General features: G+C 37.1%; 1 protein-coding gene across 5 annotated transcripts in view; it reads right to left on the bottom strand.

The window, feature by feature from the left end:
* Positions 1 to 24,246, bottom strand: part of LOC311296864 (E3 ubiquitin-protein ligase rnf213-alpha) — a 77,677-nt gene extending 53,431 nt beyond the window's left edge. For 2 of the 5 annotated variants that reach the window (XM_084418844.1, XM_084418846.1), the window contains exons 1-28: positions 24,042 to 24,246; positions 22,094 to 22,200; positions 16,872 to 17,026; positions 15,980 to 16,497; positions 15,823 to 15,898; positions 15,495 to 15,634; positions 15,325 to 15,400; positions 14,990 to 15,120; positions 14,787 to 14,853; positions 13,813 to 13,961; positions 13,569 to 13,739; positions 13,280 to 13,491; positions 12,915 to 13,204; positions 11,944 to 12,203; positions 10,706 to 10,924; positions 10,372 to 10,564; positions 8,780 to 8,835; positions 8,316 to 8,475; positions 8,053 to 8,205; positions 7,861 to 7,959; positions 7,329 to 7,451; positions 2,935 to 3,127; positions 2,283 to 2,456; positions 2,052 to 2,204; positions 1,379 to 1,965; positions 1,113 to 1,272; positions 801 to 1,018; positions 580 to 717 (exon numbers count right to left, since the gene is read on the bottom strand). In XM_084418844.1, coding sequence (XP_084274970.1) covers positions 580 to 717; positions 801 to 1,018; positions 1,113 to 1,272; positions 1,379 to 1,965; positions 2,052 to 2,204; positions 2,283 to 2,456; positions 2,935 to 3,127; positions 7,329 to 7,451; positions 7,861 to 7,959; positions 8,053 to 8,205; positions 8,316 to 8,475; positions 8,780 to 8,835; positions 10,372 to 10,564; positions 10,706 to 10,924; positions 11,944 to 12,203; positions 12,915 to 13,204; positions 13,280 to 13,491; positions 13,569 to 13,739; positions 13,813 to 13,961; positions 14,787 to 14,853; positions 14,990 to 15,120; positions 15,325 to 15,400; positions 15,495 to 15,634; positions 15,823 to 15,898; positions 15,980 to 16,497; positions 16,872 to 17,026; positions 22,094 to 22,199 — 4,977 coding nt within the window. In that variant the 5' untranslated portion in view covers position 22,200; positions 24,042 to 24,246. The remainder of the gene's footprint in view (positions 1 to 579; positions 718 to 800; positions 1,019 to 1,112; positions 1,273 to 1,378; positions 1,966 to 2,051; positions 2,205 to 2,282; positions 2,457 to 2,934; positions 3,128 to 7,328; positions 7,452 to 7,860; positions 7,960 to 8,052; positions 8,206 to 8,315; positions 8,476 to 8,779; positions 8,836 to 10,371; positions 10,565 to 10,705; positions 10,925 to 11,943; positions 12,204 to 12,914; positions 13,205 to 13,279; positions 13,492 to 13,568; positions 13,740 to 13,812; positions 13,962 to 14,786; positions 14,854 to 14,989; positions 15,121 to 15,324; positions 15,401 to 15,494; positions 15,635 to 15,822; positions 15,899 to 15,979; positions 16,498 to 16,871; positions 17,027 to 22,093; positions 22,201 to 24,041) is intronic. The other 3 variants (XM_084418845.1, XM_084418847.1, XM_084418848.1) reach the window with 3 other exon arrangements.
* Positions 24,247 to 24,936: the final 690 nt, after the last annotated feature.

Genomic DNA, 24,936 nt, shown 5'->3' with positions numbered 1-24,936 from the left:
GCTAAAGCTTAAGCAGTGTTTTGGAACCTAATAACTGGTTTTGTAGCTGGTCCAAGCTAGTTAGTTAGTAAGTTGCTGGATTATTAGCCTGGGGTGCGCTTCCCAAAGCCAATTACGGTCGTAAGTTCCGTCGTTACCAATAGAGTTCAATGGAAATTGCAAGCAATGCTTTTGGGAAACGCACCCCTGGATGGGGACCGGGATGAGCTGGTAACCCATCTTGGTCTAGCAACTAATCAGCTGCCATTTTTGTCAAAAATCGGCATGACTGCTTTTCATCCCACCTGATTTATTCGAGCAAGGACCTTGATCATAATGACGAGGTCTCTATTAGCTTATAGTCCTGCTTGTCAATTGCCTAAACCTGCTTGGACTAACTAGAAACCTGATTTTCCCAGCAATGCCCCTGACAAAGAATGGTCAACCAGCTTGGACCAACTAGAAACCAGTTAGCATGTTCCAAAACACACAACAAGATTTTTGACTACCGTAAAATCAATTTATATTCATGAGTATTTCAAACTGTTTGTGTGTATGATCTGTGCAACATCTATTTGAACTCAAACAGTAATGACAAACCTTCTTTTGGTTTTGTGCACTGATAATGTAGATGCCGTTTGTGTTGATAGCTGATGCCAGAGATAGAGAGGACAGTTCCACTGACCCATGGCTATCCTTGACTGTCTTCAACCATTCAATGTGTCTTGCAGAGTCACACTGAAAAAAAGAAAATGTTTTTGATGAACAAAAATACAAACAATCTTGTTTTCTTCCTTGTCAAAGCTGGCAGATACTCTTACCAATTTTTTGGGGAGGTTGGGGTCATTGTCAAGTGCCTTCCAAAGTTTTTTCAGCATATCTTTAAAAAGCCTGAAGTCAGTCTCTGGCTTTAAATCATAGAGCATTGAGGAGTAGCCAAGAACTGCGTCATGAAAACAGGCCACCCGATCCACATCCAAATCATTCTCTCCAGCAGAGATGGAAGCCAAATCCACAAAGACTTTCAACTCATTGATGTCTGAAGTGATAAAGAGGAATAACATTTGCTTACAAAAGAGCATTCAAATAATAAAATCACATTCAATTACCAGTGCAAACACTTATTTGGTTACCTTCAAGAGCCTCTTTAACCCATATAACAAAGTTCTTCCTTAGGCCAAGCTCATGAAGGCACAGTCTACGGGAATCTGTGATGTCCACAAGCACAGTCTTTGCCTGCATCAACTCATTGTCAATGCTGTCAAGACGCTCTTGTTTAAAATCCACCTGTGTCTAAAGGAAAGAAAGCCTCATGGGTTAAACATATCCCTTACTTATTTTAATCAAAATTAACTAATTTAACAACAGGAAGCATATTGGCAAAAATTAGATGACTTACAGTAATAAGCAACTTCTCCAAGACTTGAAAGTCTCCTTGTAGGCAGAGCGTCTGTTTGACCAACATGACCACCTGAGCCGACTCTACTGCCAGATGAAGCTCATGGTACTGCTTGATCTGCAGGATTCTTGTCTGGACCCAACGCTGATCATCACTGAGATTTAGTTTGCAAATGATTGCAACTTCCGCTGCAAGTTCTTCATATTTTCCCTTGTAGGCCTTGAATGTTGCATCAACCTTTTCAAAAGTTATGCTACCGTCTTTGAGGGTTGTGTATATGTTTCTGTAGGAATCATGACATGATTCGAATATTTCTCTGTTAAGATCTTCGAGAGTGATTTCCAATTCCTCCTCATTCTCTGCAAACTCTTTTGCCTTATTCACCCAACAAGATTTGAAAATGTAGCTGTCTTTATAGGTATTTAGGACCTCCGCCATAGATCGAACATCATCATCAAGCTCAAAGTAGGTGACTCCTTGTGACACTGGAGAGGGAATTTGATTTAATGATTGAACGTCCATGAACTCGTCCAGGTCCATCTCATCTATGTCAATATGGTGTTTTTCTTCCAACTCTTCAAAATCAACTGTAAATAACAACAAATATTATAGTATTAACATCTCTCTATAAAAACAATCTGTTATTCTCAGGTGTTCAATAGACGGCGTTTACCAGTCACATGCTCCTCTAGACTGCGGCACATTGTAATGAGAGAATCCACCAATGCACTCTCATGCTTGATAGCCTTCACCTCCTCTTGTCTACAATGAAGAAGCCTCTTCATGGCGTTGGTGTCCTTGTATTGTTCATTTTCACAAAAACACTCTGAAAAAACAGTAGGGTCATGACTCTTCACATTATAGTATGTTAAACGGGTAAAATCTCATGTGTGTGGTATTTTACCTAAATTAAGCAGCTCAAAGAACGCATTCCTCTTCAGCAGGATGAGATTGAGAAGCTTTATCTTCATTTTCCCTGTTACAAGTTGATGTAAAATGCTTGTGAATAATGATGTTGCCATGGCTAATCTCTCTTTAGCTTCTTCAGAAAGCTTATCGATCAGTTTTTCATCAGCACCTGCAGCCAAAACATAAATAATATCTCCGTCATCATACTGTTTCAGTCTTTCAGTCCATTCTTTTTTAAATCTCTCCTCATTATTTGTGCAAGGTTCTTCAAAATGATAGGGCCTGATAGCACCTGATAGGGCCATTATGGGAGGGTCTTTGTCTTTCTCAGGTGTGAAACACATCAATATTCATGATGATTCACGCCTCACACCTTATTTCAGTGACAATTATTTTTATTTTTTCACAAACCACGCAAAAAAATTATCTCAAAACTACAAACATTTACATACATGCTGCTGACATATTATTGTAGCAGAGTTTGAGCTGAATACAGTGTAATCAGACTTTAGCCATGAAAATGTCACAAGTAACAGAAATAAGCACAAATGTCAGAGCATGTCAGAACACCTCCAGGGCCCAGAAAACACCTCAGACCCCAGAGGGTTAAACTTAGAATGACATGTGGATGGAAACCATATAATTACCATGAAGCTGAAAGATATTTTTGGCTGCTGTCCAGTCCAGAAGATGTTTGAGAACAGCTTCTTCTTCCTCCAGATATTTTCCTTTGTCATCTTTTGGCCAGGACTTTAGGATGATGGTGGACACAAGCTTTCCAAATTTCCAGTTTATCCGGTATTTATTTAATGTATCAAAAAGTTTTCCCTCAGATTTATTCTGTTAAAAGAAGTCTGAACAGTAACTAAAGTGTACATTTGTCTTATTAAAATGCATAAAACAAAGTAATTTGAAAGTGTACTTTAAAACAGATTTGCTCAAACAGACACTGCAATTCCCAAAGAACAGGAAAGTCTACATCAAATTTATTTCCATCTCTATGTCCTAATGACTTTTGAAAGTAATAGTTCACCCAAGTGAACACTAGCTATGTTTCCATCCAAAGTTGTGAATATAACTTATGCTCAAAATTGGAATATATCGCCTTAAACATTTGCGAATAAAGAACCGTTTCCATCCACTGAGCCGAAGAAAACAAAATCATCACTTCCTGATAAACTGGTGATAAATATCTCTAGAAAAAATGGAAGTTGCTGCAGTAGGAGAAGCCATTGTATATAATAATTTTCGTATAAAATATATTACTCCTCAGATCGCGCAGACAAACGTAATAAACACAGTCATGTGAACTTGCTGTCGGAGGCAGATGCTGCTGTTTGGGATCGCAGTTGTATTAGACAGTTCTGGGAGGTAAATATACTGAACCACTTTGATGACAGATGTTGCTCAGGCATTTTATAATAACCAAGACAGTATTTCAGATTCTGTGCAACGAGATCCGGTTATGCCGTGCAATCGCAAAGTCACGTCTTTTTTTATGCATATCGAGGAATTTATTCAGTAAGTATTTCGAGGAATTTATTCAGTAAGTATTTCCATTGTAGTTTATGCATGTTTGTTTATTGGATACATTTTTTTATCCGACTCAGTTGAGTGCATAATGCGTTTTTTTAATGCGCATTTTTAGACTTTATGCGCAACTTGCCATTTCAATCCAGTAGTTTTTTATGCGATATACCAAAAATGCACATATAAATAGGTGGATGGAAACATAGCTATTATCACCATTTACTTCACTTCGCATCATGTGGTTTTCGTGTCGCATCAAGTGGCCTCCATGTTGTGAATTAAAATAGTTTATTACACAGCTCCCTAGATTACATGATTCTGATTTGTCAATTGCAGCATTCAGAGGTCAGATATTTCTGAATATTGACCACTTTCCAAGGCAACGCTGCATATCAGACCTGCTCATGCTCTGCGTCGAGAGAGATAATTACAGACCGACTTTATCCCTGACATTATGACTTAAATTTCGGTCTGTTCATCTCACAAGGTTGCCTTATGCATTCATTAGACTTTAAAATATATTGAGCAAGCTATATGGACTACTAAAAAAAAGAAAGGAAAAAAAGCCCTTTTAGAAGCTTAAAAAATAACCTTCCTAACTGCATGCAAAAGAGTGACTAGTACAAAAAGAAAGAAAAGTGTTTGAAACGACATGAGGGCAAGTGAATTTCATTTTTGGTGAACTATTCCTTTCCATGAACACATACAGTTGTAATCAAAATTATTCAACCCCCATTGAAAATCTGGTATATGGCAAAAATGTACAGACTTTCAGCTGTTTGCAATAAACAAATCAAACAAAAGTAATTGAAATAGCTCAACACAACAACTGTTTCAAGTGGTTTCCTCAAATTCAACTGAAAATGCAACTTTTAATAACTTCTGCAGTCTCAAAATTATTCAACCCCCTGAATAGAATCCCTCACAACAGCACAAATCTGCTAAACAGGTGTTGTCTCATTAATCAAGGGCTTCATTAGTTGCACTAGGTTTGCTTGAGTTAGAACACATGAAAAACTGGCTAGGTTTGTTGAGTGTCACGTTTGACTGCATGTTAGAAATATGGCTAAGTCAAAAGAATGGTCTAAAAAGTTAAGAGAAGGTATCATCGCCCTTCACAAACAAGGAACAGGATACAAAAAGAGCGAAGGGACTAAATGTTCCTAGAGACACCGTTGGAAGCATAGTCCGCAAGTTCAAAGTTAAAGGAACAGTGGTTACACTACTTGGACGGGGCAGAGAAAGGAAGCCACCAACGGCTGCAACTGAGAAGGTAGGTTCCCTCGAGTGAACCCTTGACTGCAAAAGACCTGCAGCAAGACTTGGTGGCAACAGGCACTGAAGTTTCAGCTTTCATATAGGCGATTACTAAACGCATCCCAGAACTCCAAGACTACACCACAAGCCCAAAAGCACAAGAAAAGTCGGCTCCAATTTGCTCAAAATCATATAAACAAATCGCAGAGGTTTTGGGATTCTGTTCTGTGGAGCGGTGAAACAAAACTGGATCTTTTCAGCCTTTACATCTTGTTTGCAGCTGGTCATAACAGCAAAAGGGTGTTCAACTAAGTACTAAAGATGCTTGACATGAAGGGGTTGATTAATTTTGAGTCATTAAAAGTTGCATTTTGAGTTGAATTTGGGGAAACCACTTGAAACATTTGTTGTGTTGAGCTATTTCAACTACTTTTGTTTGATTTGTTCATTGCAAACAGCTGAAAGTCTGTACATTTTGCCAATAAACCTGATTTGCAATGGGGGTCAAAATTTGTAACTGTATATACTATATATTGGCCATATAGCCCACTCCTAGCACAAGCATGTCAAACAAGCACACATTCACAACTAAATTCTGCGAAATAATAGGTTTTAAAATACTTAATTACACAGCTATCAACGTGATACATGATTCTGATTCGTCAATAGGTTACGTGCACAAGCGTCGTCACGAACTTCCGCTATTGTCAGAAGTCGGCATATCAGTTTCTGGTTTACGACTGTCTTCATCGGCATCTGCTATAAACGAACAAGATGAGTGCTGCTGTTGTAGGCTACGAAACAAAGAGTTATAATGTGCGTGACACAGCTAAGTTTATAAGAACTGTAGGTGGATCTAACGCCCGTTTCACACATACTCCGTGTGCAGTGTGTGTGTGTGGTGCAGGCGCTATAGTGCTTCACATATGATGCGTTTGCAGTGAATAACTGATTCACGGCTGTACCACAAACACTTACTTACTATTTTTATTTCAAATCCAGAAGTTATGCTGCAACTTTTATTTAAAAAAAAAGTTTTGTCAGCATCGCGATTCTCTTTGTACACATATAGCCTACACTCTTTAATGGACGCATGCACGTTTAAACACAATTTAAACAACGTAGGGCTATTATTCCATGCATTACTTATATTAAATTGCTCCAGCAAGTGGTCAAATATTTAACTGTAAATTGACAAAAACAGCCGACTCTCATGCCTTTTCTTTTGCATTTAAATTTTAATAAAATAAATCTTGCATGTCACAAAGAACTTGTTTTTCCACCTCCACAAATGAGACGAGTGTTGTTCATTATGTCGCCTTGTTGAAGTAAATTGTAGCCTAGTTTAGAGATCAGAGATCGTTTCTGCACCGAGTCTATTTTTACTGTGCTGCAAACGCTGAATTAAAGTGACAGCGCATGTTTCGTGTGGTCAAAATTTAATTTAATTATATACTACTATTTTTCACAGTCATCTTTTTACTTTTAGAAGACCGGGGTAAAGCAAGGAATACTACAATTTACTTCAGCAAGGCGACATTATGAACAACACTCGTCTCATTCGTTTAAATTTAAATGCAAAAGAAAAGGCATGAGAGTCGGCTGTTTTTGTCAATTTACAGCTAAATATTTGACCACTTGCTTGAGCAATTTAATATAAGTAATGCATGGAATAATAGGCCTACATTGTTTAAATTGTGTTTAAACGTGCATGCGTCCATTAAAGAGTGTAGGCTATATGTGTACAAAGAGAATCGCAATGCTGACAAAACTTTTTTTTAAATAAAAGTTGCAGCATAACTTCTGGATTTGAAATAAGAATAGCAAGTAAGTGTTTGTGGTACAGCCGTGAATCATGCAAACGCATCATATGTGAAGCACTATAGCGCCTGCACCACACACACACACTGCACACGGAGTATGTGTGAAACGGGCGTTAGATCCACCTACAGTTCTTATAAACTTAGCTGTGTCACGCACATTATAACTCTTTGTTTCGTAGCCTACAACAGCAGCACTCATCTTGTTCGTTTATAGCAGATGCTGATGAAGACAGTCGTAAACCAGAAACTGATATGCCGACTTCTGACAATAGCGGAAGTTCGTCACGACGCTTGTGCACGTAGCCTATTGCAGCATTCAGGGGTCAGACTAGGTTTTGGTCCTAATCTCATTTAATTAAGTGTCCCAATGTATGCGTGTATGATGTTGTATGACTCATAATGTCAGTGAGAATGAAGTGCAAGACCTTTACCTGGCATATTGTGGTAACAGCCTGGAGAGCACACTTCTCTACACTATCCACCAAAAATGGCTGGGAGCCGTTAAGTTCCTCAATCTTTGAGCAATAAACCTGGATTTGATCCAGCTTATCTTCCTAATAAAAGTGAAAACAAATAGCTTATTAACAAATACAGAAAATCTGCAACTTTTTAATATCAACAATTACAGTGATTTACATCTGATGAGCCTTAAGTTCATATAAATCGATAATATATTAATATGATCAATTCATACTGCAAGTTCAGAACTCTAAAGCTAAGACATAATTTCTTTTGCCATTTTACTGTAGATTCAGTAGTGTGCAGGAAACACTGTCAAGAGTATTTTAGTACATTATTCCCTGTACAGTGGAATTATGCAGAATGTTAACACAACATAAAAAAAAAAAGTCAAGAAAGTCAAGCATTTTTTATTATTAGTATTTTTATTTTATTTTATTGAAATATGTAATTACTTGACTCCCAACCAAACTAGATGTGTACACTGGAACAGTGTTGTATTACCTGTTGATATTTCCCCTCAAAGTCCATTGTAAATGTCTCTCTCCATTCTTTAATGAAGTCCTTACTCATGAAATCTATGGCAATAATGTTATTCCAAATCTGTAAAACAGAACATAAAATATCACAATAAATGATATAGATTTAAAATTTGTTGACTAAATTGGTTAGTTTGGATGAACATGTTCTGCATACCTCAACCTCTGTAGTGAAGCTGCTACCTGTAACATAACTTCTGTTCAAAAGCCTGTTTTTGAAAGTTTGTCTGATCCACGCTCTCATGGTCCGCTTGGCATCATTGAGTAACGCAAGAGTCTTCTCAGAAAAAGTGTCTGCTTCTTGCGTTGCCTTAGGGTTGAATTTGAAATTGACATTGAATCAATTTGATGTCTTCTAAATGTTTATTGGCTTTAATCAGTAATTTTAAACAAAGATAATATGATCTTAGGATGGATTACCTGGGCAAATCCTGATACAGAGGCCACAAGGTTCATGCAAGCAACAGGAATATCAGTGTAATTATGTGCATAGCCGTAGTAATGAATTAGATTGCAGATCTTCTCGAGAAGTTTGCAAGTTGCTTGTATGCACTGAATGCCATAATCCTCATTCAGACAGCTGCAACAGTAATGGAAGCAAGTTAACCAGTACAACTTGATCAGGCTATTAGATCTAAATTTCTCTTCTGTATTTTCTTGCATTTTCTTGCATTCTTGCAAAAAGCCCCCATTTTTTATTTTATTCTTCTTTTTAACTTTAACTTAAAAGTTAACTTTCTCCACTTCTCCAATTGCAACTTCAACACCAAATTATTACAAATATTTTATTGACAGAAAAGGCAATGAAACCTGAACTTATTCAAATATAAAAGTCATTTTTAAATGGAAATGAATTAATTGTACCTTTAGTGGAAAAACTTTACCTGTATCTTTGTTCGAGCAAGTGACTTTGAATGAGTGCCAGAGTATCCGCTACACTCTAAGGGAAAAAAATAATAATTAAATATGGACACTCCAAACGGCACCATTTTTCTCGGTTACAGTTCCTTTTATTTGTTTTATTTATATATATATATATATATATACAAGCTCTTAAAAAAAAAAAAAAAAAAAAAAAAAAAGAGACCAAGTGCTGCAAAATGATCAGTTTCTCTGGTTTTACTATTTATAGGTCCATGTTTGGGTAAAATTAACATTTTTGTTTTATTCTACAAACTACTGACAACATTTCTCCCAAATTCCAAATAAAAATATTGTCATTTAGAGCATTTATTTGCAGAAAACGGCAACTGGTCAAAATAACAAAAAAGATGCAGTGTTGTCAGACCTCGAATAATGGAAAGAAAATAAGTTCCTGGAGAAAAAATTCAAGCAGCTCGGCTTTGTTTGATGGCTTGTGACCATCCATCTTCCTCTTGATCACATTCCAGAGGTTTTCAATGGGGTTCAGGTCTGGAGATTGGGCTGGCCATGACAGGGTCTTGATCTGGTGGTCCTCCATCCACACCTTGATTGACCTGATTGTGTGGCATGAGCATTGTCCTGCTGGAAAAACCAATCCTCAGAGTTGGGGAACCTAGAAGTGTTCTTCCAGGACAACCTTGTACGTGGCTTGATTCATGCGTCCTTCACAAAGACAAATCTGCCCGATTCCAGCCTTGCTGAAGCACCCCCAGATCATCACCAATCCTCCACCAAATTTCACAGTGGGTGCGAGACACTGTGGTTTCTAGGCCTCTCTAGGTCTCCGTCTAACCATTAGACGACCAGGTGTTGGACAAAGCTGAAAACTGTACTCATCAGAGAAGATGACCTTATTCCAGTCCTCTACAGTCCAATCCTTGTGGCCTTTTGCAAACCTCAGCCTGGCTCTTCTTTGGTTCTCATTGATGAAGGGTTTTTTTTCTAGCTTCGCCCGACTTCAGCCTTGCCCCTAGGAGCTGGTTTCGAACCATGCTCACCGTGCACTTCACCCCAGTTTGCCATTCACCCCATTTGCCATTCTTTTTATAGGTCACTTGATGTCATCCTACGGTTGTTGAGTGACATTCGAATGAGTTGGAAATTTTTTTCTTTGAAATTTTAAGGATGGAAGCAACCCGACGCTCACTGTATCCCTCTGCCAGTAAAGCCAGAATTGAACCCTTCTTTTCCTCACTCAAAACTTTCCTTTTCAACTCTTTTGGCATGGTCAATAGTTATTATTCGATTCCAATTACTTTTGAGGTACTACTACCACTGTTTTTGCCATCCAGCTGGTCCTACTGAAAGAGGATAGTGAGGACCACAGCAGTGTATAATATTTGGTTCAGGTGATCACCTAATTACCACCTCATTCTACTGTGCCTATGTTGGATTTCAACAGACACTGGAATGGAATGTCTGCCATACATGTAGATATGCTGATTTAAGAAAAATTTGCTGTGGTCTCTTAATTTATTCCAGAGCTGTATATACATTATATATATATATATATACACATTATATATATATATATATATGGCTTGATACTCACGGTGGAAGTGCTGTAGTTTATATCATTGGGGCATTTCATGGAGAAAAGCTGCAGGATGTCCAGGAGCTCTACATGGATGATGGAGCTGCACTCTGCCCACTCATCTACAGTCATCAGATACATCCAAGACCGGGCCAGCAGTCTATCTACCTCAACCAAATGTCCATATGTCTTCATGAGATTGAACATTGCCCTAAAGTAGAAGGATTCGACAATGACGTACATTTAAAAAAAATAAAATCACAAAAAATGAAACCTAACTGTTTAACCAAAATTTTTATACCTGGAAGTAGCACAGAAAAAACATTTGGAAACCTAAAGACAAATGTAATACCTTCTATCTTGTGTTCTGAGGGAAGGTCCAGCAGCTGATCCCCTGAGTCCCTGCAGTCCAGCCCAGCTCAGCTCAGACTTTGAGCTGACCTTAGTAAACACTGGCTGAAATGGTTTTGAAGTGCCTTTGAGAAGGTGCAGAAGTGGAATTACGATGATCCATCTAGGCATGTCCTCGGCTCTCACTCGGTTGATCAGCGCTTCCACCATGTCAGGCAAGCTGAAGAATGTAATCAATGTTATCAAGACCTTTTAGATACTGATACTTTTCTCAAAACAAGCTGGACCCAGGTCTGTTCTTGGTACATTAAACTGTATAAGCTTCCTTGACAGCATTTGTGACGTGTTGTCAGAAAATAATTTTGGCAATTTGTAAAAAACAAATTGTGCTGGAACAAGTTTGCTGTAAAAGATTTCATATTTTGTTTAATTTGATAACAGATTGAATTGTTTGATGTCTGTAATTCTTGGCTTTAATTCTCCTATTCACTTTATTTATGGTTTGGAGCTCCAGCTAGTGGCAAGTTTGACATTGCTTTAATTCTGCGAATTCCAGGATTCATGTGAATCAGGAAGTAGTGAGTGTTCCATGCGGGCAGCGGTAACGATGGCTCTCGTTAATCGCCACATATCTCTGTAATCTTAAACCTTGCAACAGCAAGTGAGTATTTATTGATTTGCATGGATGTTTATTAATACTTACATATAAATGTGAACTGTTCCAGTTAAATAAACATCCATGCAAATCAATAAATACAAGCGATGCTGTTGCAAGGTTTAAAGGGTAACTTTCGCCAAAATGCAACCTATGGTCTTTCTGTTAATCTACCCGAGGCATAACTAGAATGGAAATAATCACTTAAATTTCAGATTGATCCACACACAAAGCTATTGTATTAAAGAAGACTTAAAAATAACAAGCAAGAACTGCTTTTGTAGTATTTGAGTATAATTTCACACACAAAAAAAGCAGCGTAAAGATTTTGCTGAACCTTTCATTTTGTATTCCATGAAAAAAAAAAAAGCTAATGTTTTTGTTGAGGAATAATTCTTCCCTAAAAACTATCATTTGAACTGTCAACATGTCAAACTTATTTAAGTAAAAATTAGGTAAAATATATATATATTTTACCTTTATCTAAAGAATTAAAAAGAACATAGCACATATAGCACCTCTTTAATCTAGAGGTGTTTTGCTTTGCAACACAATCTCTATATAACCAAAATAACTGTACTCACTTTTTTATTTCTGAGAATGATTCTGTCAAGTCAGTCCAGAAGGACAGGAATTCATCCTTAGGTAATTTGGGCAGGCAGAGGGCAGTGCAGAGACAAGAAAGAGCTCCATTGTCTAATTCCAGACCATACTGTCTCCACACATACAGCATGATGAGGGCAGCCTTCAGTGGCTCCTTGATGAAAGAAGCCTTTCCCTCGCTGTCCTTCTGTAGCTCTGGGGTCACTCGCTCCAGCATGAACTGCTTCAGAAGCCTGCTCACCTGATAGGATGAAATGAGACATTTTTACATTTTAACACTAGATTACGTCTTCTGGTCTGTGCTCTTATTTACATTATTGTCCTTCAGATCAGGCTATGTTTTTCCAGTCTTCAACTGTACAGTTTTGGTGAGCCTCAGCCCACTCCAGTGTCTCAGTTTCATGTTCTTGTCTGACAGAAGTTGAACCCAACATGGTCTTCTGCTGTTGTAGGCCATCCGCCTTACAGTTTGATGTGTTTTGTGTTCTGACACGCTATTCCGCACACCATAACAGATTGATTATCCGAGTTGCCGAAGCCTAAGTTTTCTGTCAGCTCCAACCAGTCTGGCCATTCTCCTTCGACCTCTTTCATCAACAAGACATTTTGGTGTGCAAAACTGCCCCTCACTGGATGTTACACCATTCTGAGAAAACTCTAGAGACTGTTGTGCATGAAAATCCCAGGGAGATCAGCAGGAACACTCATGCCAGCCTGTCTGGCACCAATCATCACTGTCAAAACCACTGAGATCACCATTCTGAACATTTACTGAAGCTCCTGACCCATATATGCATAGTTTTATACACTGCTGCTACCCGACTGGCTGATTCGCAAGAATACGTTGTTCTCAGTGCTCAAGTGAGTGTATGTAATAAACACAACTTTGAATAATATGTAGTACTTTTTTGCATGTGTTCAGTATATGTCAAGATACAAATGGTTTACTTACATCTTTTTTACTGTATTCGAGTTGGTACCATTGCGTCTGTTTCCTTTCATATACATAAGGGTTTCCATAGATCTCATAAAACTGTCGGAGTTGACTAAAGAAGTTGTTGAGGTTCACTTTGCTCCAGCTTGTCAGGAGGTCAAAGATATTTTCAAGCATGATTGTACCAGCGATTTTTCTTCCCTGGAGAACATTTTTCTTCTGATCAGGCCAAACAGCCTTTTTGATCCATTCAAACATATTATTAGATGGTTCTGCGCAGATGATATCATCATACTGATGCCATTCCCCTGAAACACACCAAAAGAACAAATCAAGTCTCTTATAAAAAAAAAAAAAAAAAAGTTCTGGTGAGCTTCACCTACCTTCATCATTTAGGAAATGTGGTTTGACAAACAGACATCGGTTGGTGGTTTCATTTGAATCCAGTTTGTAGATGTATTCATAATGTAATTCAAACTTCTGACGCTTTTTAGCTTTATACACTACGTACTTGTAGGGGATGGACACAGTTTCAACGTCAGCTTTTTTGCAAACAAATTTCCCTTCAACAAGAAATCCATGCTCTCCGAGATTCCTGAAATCAAATTATTCTTAAAAAAACTGGTTATAGTAATGAATAATCAAAAACGTATCCTGAAAATCTTTACTAACCGTGACACAGACAGTTCGACAAGATCTTTATCCCAGTTACCAATGTGACTACCGGCCCTTACAAAAACAAAATCCTCTTCTGGGTTAAACTTGAAGTCTTTTGACAGGACTGCATGAAAGTAAATGGTGAGTCTGTCACTGGAACTTATATGTTGAGTTGATGCTGGATTTCTGCAATTTCAAAAATATGAATGAGATAATACAGGGGGAGAAAAATTATACCTTAAGTGCTATGAAAACCAACCTTTTTGGGGGCTCAACACACTGACTCTCTGTATCACCACTTTCTTTGCCTTTCTGGTCTGCAGCAGAATCTTTCTTTCCCGGGGCAGACTGTTGCTTCTGACTCTGCTCAACCTTCACTGATGAATCTCCACTGGAACCTTGATTCTTCTAAACGCAAAATAAACACAAAACATTTAACTCCATGTTTGTAATTTCTAGTAACAGACCAAATATATCAGTCTGGCCAATGAATCAACTATATTGGGTAACACTTTATTTTACAGTGTCCTTGTTACATATGTTACATGTACTTATCATAGTAATAACAGTAAATTATGCATAATTACATGCAACTAATCCTCAACCAAACCCTAATCCTACCCTAACCCTATAGTACATGTAGTTAATTAATATTACTCAGTACTTCAATGACAATGACACCTTAAAATAAAGTGTAACCAAATATAGATATAGAGCCTTATTACACGGCTCTGTGGAATACTTGTTTCTTATTGGTCAATTGCGCCATCCAGTGTGGTATGTTATGCAAGCACACATACACACACTCGCACAGAAACGTGTTGTCAGCACTGATCTGACGATTTTATCAGTCAAATATTTCAACTCAGATCAATATTTCATGTCTAATTATTTACTTATGTGGCAAGTAGCCGTGTAATAAGCGGGATAATGTACATCCAGCCGGTTGTTATCTCAGAATAAACCCCGACAGGGTGATCAGGACGTGAAGCGCATGGGTCCTGCATGACACTGAAGGGGTTGAAATATTTGACTGATAAACTATTTGACTGATAAAATCGTCAGATCAGCGCTGACAACACGTTTCTGTGTGAGTGTGTGTGCGTTTGAGTGGGAGAGAGAGCAGGAGAAAGAGTATGTGCTTTTCCATATTAAATAATAAATACATAATAAAACACATTTTTGTGTTTTTATCCTATTGTTTATTATATTTATTTGCTTGTTCGGTTTTACCTTGGATTTATTCTGTGGGCCAGATGCCCCTTCCTGTGATGGCTTCTGTGGTTCATTCTTCTGATTTCTGTATTTTTTAAGTGCAAGTACACATTATTATTTGACATAAAAAAATAAAAAATAAAAAAAAAAGACATGAAAAACCCATTTTAAAAAGAAGACAAAGAAGCACTAATCAAAATACATCAAAGGCTCTGTTATACTTTTTGTTTTTAGATGAAACTTGCTGAACTCCTTTATTGGTGTCTGTTTCCCCACTTTCAGTGTGTTTGTCAGATTCAGCAGACTTCTGCTTCTCGCTCATCACCGAATCTCCACTGGAACCTGGACTCTTCTAAACGCAAAATAAACACAATGTCATGGTTTAACTCCATGTTTGCCATTTCCAGTAACAGACCAAATACATCAGTCTGGCCAATGAATCAACTAACATTTGGGCTCGTTGAGGTAGACAATGTTAGCTGATAACCATGTCTGATTTATATATATACATTTATATTTATATATATATAAAATATATATTTATTAACATGTTTACCTTGGGTTTACCCTGTTGGCCAAATACCATTTCCTGTGATGGCTTCTGTTGTTCATTCTTCTGATTTCTGTCATTTCTAAAGTCAAAGTATACAGTATTATTGGACATTTCAATGAAAAAAGACATAAAAAAGCAGCATTTATCAAAATACATCAAAGGCTCTGTCATACTTTTTGTTTTTAGATGAAACTTGCTGAACTCCTTTATTGGTGTCTGTTTCCCCACTTTCATTGTGTTTGTCAGATTCAGTTTTCTGGTCAGACTTCTGCTTCTCACTCATCACCGAATCTCCACTGGAACCTGGACTCTTCTAAACGCAAAATAAACACACAATGTCATCGTTTAACTCCATGTTTGCCATTTCCAGTAACAGTCTGGCCAAAGAATCAACTAACATTTGGGCTCGTTGAGGTTGACAATGTTAGCTGATAACCATGTCTGATTTATATATATACATTTATATTTATATATAAAACAAAAATGTATTAACATGTTTACCTTGGGTTTACCCTGTTGGCCAAATACCATTTCCTGTGATGGCTTCTGTGTTTCATTCTTCTGATTTCTGTCATTTCTAAAGTCAAAGTATACAGTTTTATTGGACATTTCAATGAAAAAAGCAGCATTTATCAAAAAAACAAAGGCTTTTCCATACTTCTTTGTTTTACCAGGCTGAACCCCTGTATTGGTTTCTGCTTCCCCACTGTCAGTGTGTTTCTCAGGCTCTGTATTCTTCTGTTGACTGGACGGTTCCTCATCCTGACGGTCCGTCTCCATCTGACTGCTCTTTACGTTGGCATTCTGGTCCATGTTGGTGTTCTGATGGAGAGCAGTGGATTTACTCGTCTTCTGTTCAGCTTTCTCTTTCTCGGTGTGCTGATCTGCTTCTTCTGACGCTGGTGTAGAAGCGCTGGTGCTGATCAGCTCTTCAGTCGCTCCACTACTATCAGACCGAGCTCTCCCAGTGGTGTGGGTCTCAGGCGGGCTCAGATGAGAGGAGGACTCGGCTGCTTTAGGCATGTCCTCTGCAGCGCAGTAAGAGCCATCACTGTCAGAAGAGTGATCTTCCTCCATCTTCTTCTCTTTATCAGTCAGAGATATATCAGAGAGTTCAGAGCTCAGAGACGAAGGCTCCTCTGCAACACCAGCTTTTTTCTTCTTTTTCTTTCTTTTCTGTAGGAGCACGATGAAGAAAAATAATTAATCACCAACAACACAACCTCAGAATAAAAAAACATTTAAAAAAAAACTCCTTGCACACTGAATCTGAAATTTTCGTACAGTATGTGTTTTTTCGTATTCATGATTCGGTGGCTCTGAATTGTCAAAACTCCTCTCAAAATGCCTGCGATATGGATGTGAAAAACGCAGAAAATCGAACCCGATCCGAATTATTTTATGACGGAGTAAACGTGATTGACACAACGTGAGGTCGTGTTTTTTTTTTAAACCTGTGAAAATTTCGGACTCGGTGTGCAAGGACCTTAAGAAGAAGAAAACTTAATCCAGGACTATTTAAATGTTAAACTGATTTTCATCTCCGGCACCTTTTTCTTCGGGCTCGGGAGGGCATCTTCATTTGGACGCTTCGGAGAAACATTGGCATTCTGGAGATCCAGCGCTTCAGACTCAGGTCTGAGATCAGTCATTACTGCATCCGTGTCAATGCTTGAGGATGACTGAGACTCGTCTTGTGCCTTGGCTGATAAACACAAAAGCAAAGGTCACACACACACACACACACACACACACACACACACACACACACACTCTGACTAAAACTACTGATATCCTCTTACGAAGGCTTTGTTCACACTTCACCTAATCACTGTTTTCTCCAGAGCAGATATATATATACAGTACAGGCCAAAAGTTTGGAAACATTACTATTTTTAATGTTTTTGAAAGAGGTTTCTTCTGCTCATCAAGCCTGCATTTATTTGATCAAAAATACAGAAAAAAAAATGTAATATTGTAATATATTACAATTTAAAATAATTGGTTTTCAATTTATTATACTTTAAAAAATAATTTATTCCTGTGATGCAAAGCTGAATTTTCAGGATCATTACTCAAGTCTTCAGTGTCACATGTGACATCCAGTCTATCACATGATCCTTTAGAAATCATTCAAATATTCTGATTCATTATGAGTGTTGGAAACTAATATATTTGATGAATAAAAGGTTAAAAAGAACTGCATTTATTCAAAATAAAAAAATATTTTCTAAAAATATAAATCTTCTTTACTATCACTTTTTATCAATTTAACACATCCTTGCTGAATAAAAGTATTGATTTATTTCAAAAAAAGAAAGAAAAAAAATTACTGATCAGTAGTGTCTATTGTTGTTACAAAAGATTTCTATTTTTAAAACATTTTCTTTTTTTTTTCTTTTTTTTTTTACTTTTTATTCATCAAAGTATCCTAAAAAAGTATCAACGGTTATGAAAAAATATTAAGCAGCAGAACTGTTTCCAACTTTGATAATAAATCAGAATATTAGAATGATTTCTAAAGGATCATGTGATAGACTGGAGTAATGATCCTGAAAATTCAGCTTTGCATCACAGAAATAAATGATAATTTAAAGTATAATAAATTGAAAACCAATTATTTTAAATTGTAATAATATATCACAATATTACATTTTTTTCTGTATTTTTGATCAAATAAATGCAGGGCTTGAGCAGAAGAAACTTCTTTCAAAAACATTAAAAATAGTAATGTTTCTAAACTTTTGGACTGTACTATATATAAATTAACTAAATGAATAACTTTTTTACAACAGAAATGAACCATTACTGAACTTACTTAAAGGGATAGTTCACTTTGAAATTAATTTTTGATATGTTTTAGCTTACCTCAAGGGCATCCAAGATATAGGTGTCTTTGTTTCCGCAGTAGTTTCAATTTTGATATTTTTAGGTCAAACCGTTCTTGTCTGTCAGTCATATAATGCAGGTCGATGGTCACTGTCTCAAAACACAAGCACAGAGTCCAAATTAAAACAATTCCCCATCGTCCAAATGAAACAATTCCCCATCATAAGTACACATTGATGGCCTAAGACACGAAACGAGCGGTTTGTGTGAGAAAACGAACAGTATTTATATCGTTGTTATCTCTTGAACACAGCACACGTCCAAATGATCTGACGGCGCTGGCGGGTATAGATATATACATAGATGTCGCCTTGGCTACGGTTTCGTTCCAATGAACTGCAGTAGCGAAGGCGACATCTAGTGTATACATCTATACCCGTCCGCTGGCGGGTATAGATGTATACACTAGATGTCGCTTGGCTACGGTTTCGTTCCAATGAACTGCAGTAGCCAAGGCGACATCTATTTATATATCTATACCCGCCAGCGCCGTCAGATCATTTGGACGTGTGCTGTGTTCAAGAGATAACAACGATATAAATACTGTTCGTTTTCTCACACAAACCGCTCGTTTCGTGTCTTAGGCCATCAATGTGTACTTATGATGGGGAATTGTTTCATTTGGACGATGGGGAATTGTTTTAATTTGGACTCTGTGCTTGTGTTTTGAGACAGTGACCATAGACCTGCATTATATGACTGACAGACAAGAACGGTTTGACCTAAAAATATCAAAATTGAAACTACTGCGGAAACAAAGACACCTACATCTTGGATGCCCTTGAGGTAAGCTAAAACATACAAAAATTTTATTTCAAAGTGAACTATCCCTTTAAGCTGGACTGTGACAAACTTTGTTGCATTATTCTCCTGTTTTGGTGTGTAGTGTACACTGTGCACTGTAAAAAGCGCTATATAAAAAAAGCTGACACGTGAAACATCGTTCTCAACCCATTTTGGTTCTGTAATGTGAAGTATTTCTAAGTGGAACTGGATGTTCAACAGAAAACACATGTAGGGCAAGACCTGACTTCACTCCTCTGGAATTCACTGAATGATGAAAAGTGTCTTGTTGGGTTTCCGTCTAAATGCTTTGTATATTTTAAAGGAGTCATAACCTGCAATTTTCACTTTTCCACGAGAATCAATGTATGTTATGATCGACTAACGATTAAACACTGGCCGGGAAGCCGATATTTAAAAGTGAAGCGTTTGTTTCCCTCAGGGTAAATAAACCGCACGCGCACTCAAATACGAGATTTTGATTTCAGCTCCCTCTTGACGTCATGAGGTAGTAGGATATACCATATATGGACACCGCAGCAGGAAGCCCCCCTTCCCCTCTCCCCCTCATATTCAGTTCAGTCGAGAAAGATGGAGAAACCGAGTGCACACCGGACTTGCTCTGTGGTTGATTGCCATAAAAAACATGTAAATGTGTTTTATCTCCCAAAATCGGACGAAACTATCAGGGACCAGTGGATGAAATTCATTTTTAATGACGCTGTCCCAACAACCCTTTCAACTGGCGTGCAGAGCCATATAGAGCGTCCACGACAGCCAAAACATCGCATTGATCTCGCGAGACAATAATGCCTTCAGAAATAAGGGTAAAAGTAGGTCTGTGTTTATTTTTTTTCCACTTTTCTTTTTTAGAAGGGCCTGAAAGACTATAATACAGCAGTAGGTATCCAATGTAATACTAGGTTATGACTCCTTTAAAGCACATTTCTGAAAATTTGACTGAATAAAATGCTAAATATTTTGCGTTTCCAGTTTCAAGCACCAAAGAGAAGATACTATATTTCCAGATTCTGATCTGAAACGTGCGGCAACTTATATTCCAAAGCGAGTTAACCATTAATGCTATTGACTTAAAGCACACACACACACACACACACACACACACACACACACACACACACACACACACACACACACACTTATCTGCCTTCACACACAGCCTCCGGCAGAGGTGTGTCCGCTGTACGGTACTTTCGTTTCAGAAATTTGTTTAGGCTTGGCATTTAGAATAAATATTGTTTAAATGAACACCACTATGTTAAATATGCACTGGTAGTTTACACACTTTCTGAATGTAATAATACAACGTGACCTATACACCAAATGCAACTTCAATCACTTAGTAAATTTAAATGGTTATTCATTCTCAAATTAAATTTAAGCATTGTTCATCTCATGTACACAGAGCCCAAATAAAATATGGGGCCGGTTTCACAAAGCTATTTTAGTCCGGTCTATAGTGTTAGACAAGTCTAACGTGTGCTCATAGACTAGTCTAATGCAAGTAAAAAAAATAGACTGACTTAATTTAGACCAAAAACATTAGACCCCTGACCCCCAGGCTAACTCAGGTCTAAGACTCTGGTACCTTGGCAACCAGCAGTAACAATCAGTTACATTACAAACAGCCAAAAGAAAAGGGAAAATGGCTCATAATGTAAACATTTCTTCTTGTTACTACATTCTCCGCTAAATTCCCCAAGTAAAATGTCCTTGTAACTGTTATACTCCTCCAACAAACACATGTTTTCCACTGGGGTAAACTGCACCGAGCGGTTGAATGCGCTTACTCGATCCGCCATGTTTTTTTGTTTTGAAAAGTGTCTTATTTTACCCAGAATGCATTGCAGTGTAGTCCTACTTTTAAGATAGTCAGAGTCTTCAGTGCTTTGTGGAACGGTCTGATTTAGATGTCTATCTGAAGTCTGACTATCTACTATATCTAAGCCATAGTCAAAGTCTAGCTTTGTGAAACCGGCCCCTGGTGTCACATCAATAACATCAATTTTTTTAATTAATTTATGTGACACAAAGAACCAATTTGATGTTATTAGTTGTATGAATTCATTTCATGAAACCTTTATGTCCTTTTTGGAGCTTGAAAACTTTCATTGTACAGACAAAAACAACTTCTGTGGTCCGCAGAAGAAAGCAAATCAAGTTTGGAAACACATGAGGGGCGTTTCCATTCAAATTATACATATTATGCATAATATTAGTTAACCCTAACATACTAGTCAAGTCAAGTCACCTTTACTTATACCACACTTCTAACAAAACACAGATTGTTTCGAAGAAGCTTTATTTGGCTTCACAGCAGATCTAGAATAAAGTTATTGTCCAGCTAAAGTAAGTTCAGCATTTAATTCATTTCCATTGTATAAATAATTGGTTATAATTTAGTGGCAAAAACAGAAAACTTTGAATGCGTTCTGGCCGTTCACTTCACACGACATCAGCCTTGAGAAGTTGAGAAGTTTTTGGAAACGATACCGTTATCATCTCTGTGTAAACTTCACTCTGACATGTGGTTGGGGGAGGGGTTGAAAAGTGAAATTTGTGGGAAAAATCTATATTTTGATGGAGATTGCAAAGGAAAATTGTCCCCCCTTTGGAAAAAGCCGTTTGAATGAATCACGCACAAGAAGAGCAGAAACACGTGTATTGATTTCATGTTGACTTTAAGCATCAGCACAATAACAAGAGACTTTCCTCAACAACAACTGATAAATAACAGCTGTGTGGAAAGGAACAAATGGTAATAAGGTTCATTAGTTAACGAACATGAACTAACACTGAGCAATACATTTGTTACAGTATTAATCTTTGTTAATGTTAGCTAATAAAAATCCAGCTGTTCATTGTTTGTTCATGTTAGTTCACAGTGGATTAACTAATGCTAACAAATACAACCTTTGATTTTAATAACGTATTAGTAAATGTTTAAATTAATATTAACTGAGATTAATAAATGCTGTAGGAGTATTGATCATTCTTAGCTCATGTTAACTAATGAACCTTATTGTAAAGTGCAACAGAAGGTACAATCGTAGCGAGAGAGATGTGATGTATGACTCACCCGGTGCTGTGTCACATGACTCTGACATCATCAGCTTACAGCCACACTCACTGCAGAATTTGGGTGTCTTGTCCAAAGACTCATGACTGCAATCGGGACACTTCATGCTGAGGAGCAAAAGCATGAGGTTTAAGGGGATGTGCCCACTTTTAAATAACATAATAATCACACACACACACACAAAAGGTCACATGATTTCTAAGAACTCCGTATTGCTTTCAATTTCCATTTGCTTATAAATCAAAGTTCATCATCTAGAAACTCAGTAAGTCAGTAGGCACATGTCCCACTCCCGCCAGTGTTCGGGAACTCGGAGGGAAAGTGGGAAACATCTCACAGCGAGAATGGAAAAATACTGCAGGCCACACACACACCAGACACTCACTGTGGCAAGACCGTTTGACCCTCATTCAATCATGACGTCACTCACAAAAATACAAATTCTTGATATCAAAAGTTGCAGTTCAACTAGTAAAAACTATAATTCTTGATATCTGTAATTGTGTGTTCACTAGTTAAATGTCACCCTGAGCTGCCATTCAAATTCAGTTGTTGTTTATCAGGAACTGATTTCTTCCTATTCCAATTTCACATATCAGAAATTAATAAATGTAAAAGTACATATATTTATAGAATGTAAAATGTCATTGTTGATATCAAGAATTAACATTTTAACTAGTGAAAATTTTAATGTTGATATCAGTAATTCATATCCTGGGAATGAATAAAAGTCAAAACGGCTTGCCATATACAGACCGCTACTTTTGATTTGACCCTATATATATATATATATATATATATATATATATATATATATATATAGAGAGAGAGAGAGAGAGAGAGAGAGAGAGATTTTGTTTATTTTTTCTACATTACATCATCATTATTCAATATATTTTGCACTGCTATTGTTAACTGGAAAGCATTTTGTAAACACATATTTCCGTCTCTATGTTCTGTTTGGATGAGTCGTGACAAACACACACACACACACACACACACACACACACACACACCTGAATATCAAAGCATCAATCATTCGAATTGTGATTTTTTTTAAATTATGTTTCCTATCAAACATTAACAGATAAGTGATTTTATAAAAGTACCAAGCCGCATATGTTGCTTCACCTAGTCTTGCTCAACCCTCTTTGGGAATTGTGGGAAAAGCCCGCGCTTTTTGTCCCGACTTCCGTGGAAATTTTCACAACAGAAACATTATCGAAACTAAGAACCGATTAAAACAAATAAATTAAAACGGATAACACATGAATTGAACGAAAATTAATATAGAAATGAGTAAAAAAAAAAAAAAAAAACTTGTTGACTGCAACAAGTCCCCAATAGAGGCCGCTGTCGCTCAACTCACCGTGAATTAAAAGTATTGCGAGCAAGAAGAAAACGACCATAAAATGAAACTATAATAATTTACAGACATTACGAGTTTAATCATCAAGCGTAGATGGATATATAATATTTACACATAACTGTTATATTATTTGACGTCAGACATGACGTGTCTGAATGGTGAAGCTGTATTTCACATCTTTCACCATCTTCTAATCTATCTAACCTATTAAACAACACAAAACTTACACGTCTCACATCTATTGACAGATTAACATCGCGGTCTGTGCATAATAAGCTAGTATTATATCAGTAAAACTGCACAACAGCCCGAAATGAACAAACACGACACCGCTAGTTCACAGGCAAGCTAACCAGAAATCAGCTCTGACAAGTTTAACTTACTTACAATAATAAAGAGCCAGTGCGAGAGTTATTTTAGCTGAAGAGACGATATGATGTATGATTTATTATTAATGGCCGATCCAGACGAACTAGCAGCTGAGCTCTTCCTTGTGTGTGTGACATGCTAAAGCTAAACACACACACAGATGATTATTATTATAAAGGAGGCAAGTGGACCCTGAGGTTTGCGTCTTACCTGTAGTGCAGGTGTGCTCAGTTGTCACAGGTCAACACACATGCCATCACAACACACACAGATCTGATCACGTCCACACACTCCAGCTGTCTCGCAGTGAAGACACTGAGGAAGTTCAACATCTCTGAACTTTCGTTTCGTGAAAAATGGGCGTGAGTTTCACGATCATCCAAAAACTACAAGTCAATAACACCATGGCTTCTTCAGAAATCATGAGATGAAACTGATATTTTAATACACCGGCTGCTAAAACGGTCAAATTCTTGCTCATAATTATGTTATATAATATTTTATAATTGCTCCTTTACAGTTCCTTTAGAAAATACCCCCACACTCCCCTCAGTTATTTTTCATTCAGGTTAAAGTATATTAAATGTATTATTTCCCCCCAATTATAAAACTGGCAAAAAAAACAACAACAACAACAAAAAAACAATCTTCCAGACAGGTGAAAGTGAAACCCATTGACTGAAAATAAACTATATTTCTTTTTTTTTTTGCCTTATTTAAAGACAGTTATTTATACTACATGTTCCGCTTACTGTGGTTGGAGGCCCTCAGCTTCTGAACTAAACATAAACTAAAACATAATGCAATGTAAATAATAAATAAATAAATAAATAAACAGAATAAATGTGATTAATAGGATTACTTAATAAATGCACTTAAAGTCACCATGAAATAAAATGGACATTTCTTTTTTATTTTTTATTTTATGCATTATTATAAATTGCATGGTTTATCCGTGCTCATCATTATTTATTTATTTTAATTCATGTGTAAAATTAAATTCATAGTAATCTTTATATATATATCTCCCCAGATCACACACAGTAAAATGTGTTTTCTATCAAAACAATGTTTTTTAAAAAATGTAATGCCACTCACTTTATTA

This window comes from Rutilus rutilus (assembly GCF_951802725.1).
Source record: "Rutilus rutilus genome assembly, chromosome: 1".
NCBI lineage: Eukaryota > Metazoa > Chordata > Actinopteri > Cypriniformes > Leuciscidae > Rutilus > Rutilus rutilus.
Note: the sequence above shows the minus strand (reverse complement) of the source record. Positions and strands in the feature narration are given on the sequence as shown.